This window comes from Lacerta agilis, chromosome 3, assembly GCF_009819535.1.
Source record: "Lacerta agilis isolate rLacAgi1 chromosome 3, rLacAgi1.pri, whole genome shotgun sequence".
NCBI lineage: Eukaryota > Metazoa > Chordata > Lepidosauria > Squamata > Lacertidae > Lacerta > Lacerta agilis.
In genome coordinates this window covers 15684618-15688611 of record NC_046314.1, presented here as the reverse complement: position 1 = coordinate 15688611, position 3994 = coordinate 15684618, and the positions used below count along the sequence as shown (strand labels likewise).

General features: G+C 34.7%; 1 protein-coding gene across 1 annotated transcript; it reads left to right on the top strand.

Moving 5' to 3' along the window:
* The first annotated feature begins 1309 nt into the window (after positions 1-1309).
* LOC117044545 lies at positions 1310-3619 on the top strand. Its single transcript, XM_033145364.1, has one exon. The coding sequence runs from the start codon at positions 1310-1312 to the stop codon at positions 3617-3619; it is 2310 nt and encodes a 769-aa protein (XP_033001255.1).
* Positions 3620-3994: the final 375 nt, after the last annotated feature.

The following is a 3994-nucleotide window of genomic DNA, read 5'->3' as shown; positions in this document are numbered from 1 at the left end:
TCCTCTCTTCCATTGCTGAGTACTGCACCTCTGATAGAGGAAGTATCTGAAACAGGACTTTCTGAAGGTATCTGAAACAGAGACCTTCTGTTAGTGTCAAAATGTGAGTTAGATTATCATGGGAAGAAGCACTCTTTCAGGTTACATAAGCAGGGACACATGATGGAGTATGCAGGGAATGGCTAAAAGCGCTATCAGCCAGTGGGCCCATTTGAATTAAGCAAATATACGTTACTTGGGGCTGTTTTCGGAAAGTGGTTAACCGTGCCCATTGTGTGCTGGTGATGTTCTCAAACCACATTGACCAAGAGCTATTAGCTACCATCTACATGTGGTATGCTGTTCTAACCCACTCCATGTTACTGTAGTAGCTATACCGACCAGTAATGGGAAGACTCTCTTCTATTTTTATTGCAATATGGGAATTATGTGTGGCCTTCTCTGGTGGAATCCACACACATATAAAAAAACACCGTGAAAATGCTTTTAAAAAGTTTTGAAAAACACATTGAATTTTGTGTAGCTCACTTTCGCCATCTAGTGTCACAATTGTATATTGCACTTTACAACACATTTAAAACATTTTCTTTGCAGCTGTGTGGCTGAGTCCTCTGTTTATTGCCAAAACTATGGCTTTCTCCACATTAGAATGTATTCTGGGATATCCCTCACTCCAAACTTAAAAGATTTTCATGAGTAGTGATGGAACCAGTCGGGGCTTTTTTTTCTAGAAAAATAGGTGCCAGTACTCACCATGAAGTTGTTACAGTAAGTGCCACACTTTTTAACATCAAAAAAGATGTGCTGTTACTGCATACCCTTTAGTACCCCCTGAAAAAAGCACTGGAACTATCGGTACTTATATTTCTGTTCTTAAAATGTAAAAAAATTAACAGAGAAGTAAAGCCTATCTGCTGAATGACTGATCACTGCTTTAAAAAAAAAGAAAAAAAAGAAATGAATCATGCCTAGTGCTGTGATCCTAACCAAATTTATGGGGAAATAAGTTTACTTTAAATGTATGGCCTCTTATTCCAAGTAATTGTGTTTAGTAGTTTTCTTTAAAAGCTCTGTAATTATATTTTTCATCTTTTAACACAATCCTATGGTAACTGGAGATCAAATGAAAATGATGTCATTGCTATTGTCTCATATGGAAAAATGATAAACATGAATAAGAGAGCACCATGTTATTCAAAATGCATTTTGTTAAATGCTTAAAATACACAGATAGTTTGCATAATTTTAATTATAAATTGGTTTAAATTTCAGAAAAGGTCTCATCAAGATTTGTTACTCAGAGCTGAACATGGAAAGTTCAAGTTTACAAGCACTTCTATCCATATCAGAAGAGATGGAAGAACCATGGCCAAAGAAACTCAAAACAGATGGTCAAGTGAGCTCAAATGAGCAGAGGCAGTTGCTAAAAAGTTTATGCTATGCAGATAAGAAATCACCAAACATGCATCTAGGTTTTCCTGAAGGATCTTGGGATTTTAGTCAAATCAATTTGGAATTGCAAGAGAAAGACAGCACAAAAACCAACTTAAGACAGTATCTACATTTTAGACTTTGCATGAATGCCAATTTGCATTCCAGATTGTTAGGAAATACACCATTCATAGAAAAATGGGCACTTGAAAATGATTGCTGTAGCAATTTAAAAGATTCTGGTTCTGAATTTAATGAAAATAATAATTCATGGGTCACAAAACCAAAACCTTGGACCATTTTTGCTAAAGAAAAAGAAAAATCAATAGACAGTGGCAACATTTCAAAGGAGATTGAGTTACCATCAATAAATACACTTTCTTATGGCATCTTGGCAGAAAACATTGTTGTAAGACTAGAATATTTACTTACAGATGTGCCAGCATTTCAAACTAATGAAAATGGCACAGGTTGTCATCATGTACATGGAGAACAAAACCATATTCCCAAACCAGTTGCAGATGGTAGAAGAATCAGTGGCAAACCCCCACTGCTGTGTTTGCTAGCTGGCAATTTCATGAAAGGAAGAAAATCAAACACTGGATCATTGTTATATGAATATAAAAATGTTGTGGGTGAGGATGAAAATATTTTATTCCGCAAAAAGCAAACAAATGCCTTGGCAAAGAATAACTTAAGAAGGAACAAAGTATATAAGCACATGTATATATCTTATTCAAGAAGCTGCGGAGTTGTAAATACCAAATTAGTAAAATGTGCTGCTTTTGAGTTATTTCTACATGATTGCAGCACTGCAGTTAAAAAGAATGCCTCAATATGCAACCATTTTTTTCTGCTCAATACCCAACAAAGGGAAATATCCAATGGCACCAGTACTATGGAACACTTCGAATTTTCCAGATATACTATAGAAGATGGTATCTTTTCAGTAGTTGGTAATGAAAAAGAACAAATGGCAAGGCAACTTGTAATTTCTAACAAACACATTTTTCCAGAGAATGATTTTCACAACTCTACTTTATGGGGGGAAAGGTTGTATAGTCCTATAGTGCACAAGCTGACAGCAAACTTCAGACTATTTAACTATTTGACTTCAGCTCCACTCAAATTTGGGAAGTGCAGTATTCAACAATCAAATATTCCAGTGGTGAGTACAATGGAACCAAATATACAAAAGAGAACTGGAAAATTCTTCAATGAAAACAATGCTTTTCCTGTTAAAAAATTTATAGCTTCTCATTTTATTCTAAGAGCACATAGCAAAGCAAAAGCAAGCATAAGCAAATATGTCCCAGAATATATAAGAACTTGTAGCAGAGCAATGATGAACAAAACAAGGAAGGGTAATTGTGAAGACTGTGGTTCTACTGAAATGAAAGTCAATTTTTATCCGTTTGACACATATAAACAAATTTGCCTCAGTACTGATTCAGAGGAAATTTCATTTATAGGAAATGTGATCTTTAATGTTGAAAATAATAAAAAATATAGCAAAGGATATTTTGTTCCTGATAAAAGAATAACTTGTAGTGGCTCTGATACATTGACTTATAATTGTGTTCTCCCTCAGTTATATACAATTTGCAATCCTTTTTTGGAACAGAAAAGCCAAAGTAAAAAGTCTCAGTATCCCAAAGATATAAACAACAATAGTCAAAGGCACATGTGTGAAGACAACAACATGCACTTCCCTATTAATGGCCTTAATTCTGGAAATGTACTTAAATATAATGGTGACCAGTATTTTACTTCAACTGTTTCTTATGAACTTTGCATAGATCAAAATAGACCAGGGAGCGTCAGAGCTCAGCATTACAAGATTTCCCAGCATGGAAAAAGAAGAAAAGCAAGTGGCTTTGTATTTGAAAATAATAATAGTGTTTTACCATACTACCCTGTTTGTAGTTCTAGAATCTCTAAGAACTTGAAACATCCTATAGTTAAAAAAGTAGAAAATCTGAATTTATTGCTTCAGAAAACTATTTTACCAAACAGCACTCATAATCCAGAGCTAGCATCTGTGAAACAAAATGCCAAAGATGTGGATAAGAAAGAAAATTCTACTTTTGAGCAGAGTTGTGTAAGCAAAAAGAAATCACCTCAGAATATAACAACGCTATGTTTCAATTATGGATGTGGGGAAAGTGCTAGTTCTAAAGACAATTAGCAGTGACTTCATGCACAATGAAACAAGGCCATTTTGAAGATGCATAGAAAAGCATTTATCTCCTGAAATCAAAAGCAGACCACGAGTTTGAACTGAAAAATCAGTTTGATCTGGTACTGGAAGAGCTTTTCATGTTTAATGAAATTAGTAAGGAAAATGTGAAAAAAGAAATGTGGAAATGTGGGAAAAGAATTTTTTTGGAGAAAGATCCCCTTGTATTTAATCATTCTGACAGCATGCTAGATGAAGACTCCAGAAATATTTTTGAAAATAAAGCGAATGCGACCTTTACCACTACTGGTAGTACTGTGAACAGTACTGTGGTAAGCATACAACTGGGATGAAGCCAACTAAGAATGAACAAAGTTTATTTAA

What these genes read in the sequence shown, in the direction of transcription:
- LOC117044545 (XM_033145364.1), top strand. Translation starts at nt 1,310, where the DNA reads ATGGAAAGTTCAAGTTTACAAGCACTTCTATCCATATCAGAAGAGATG.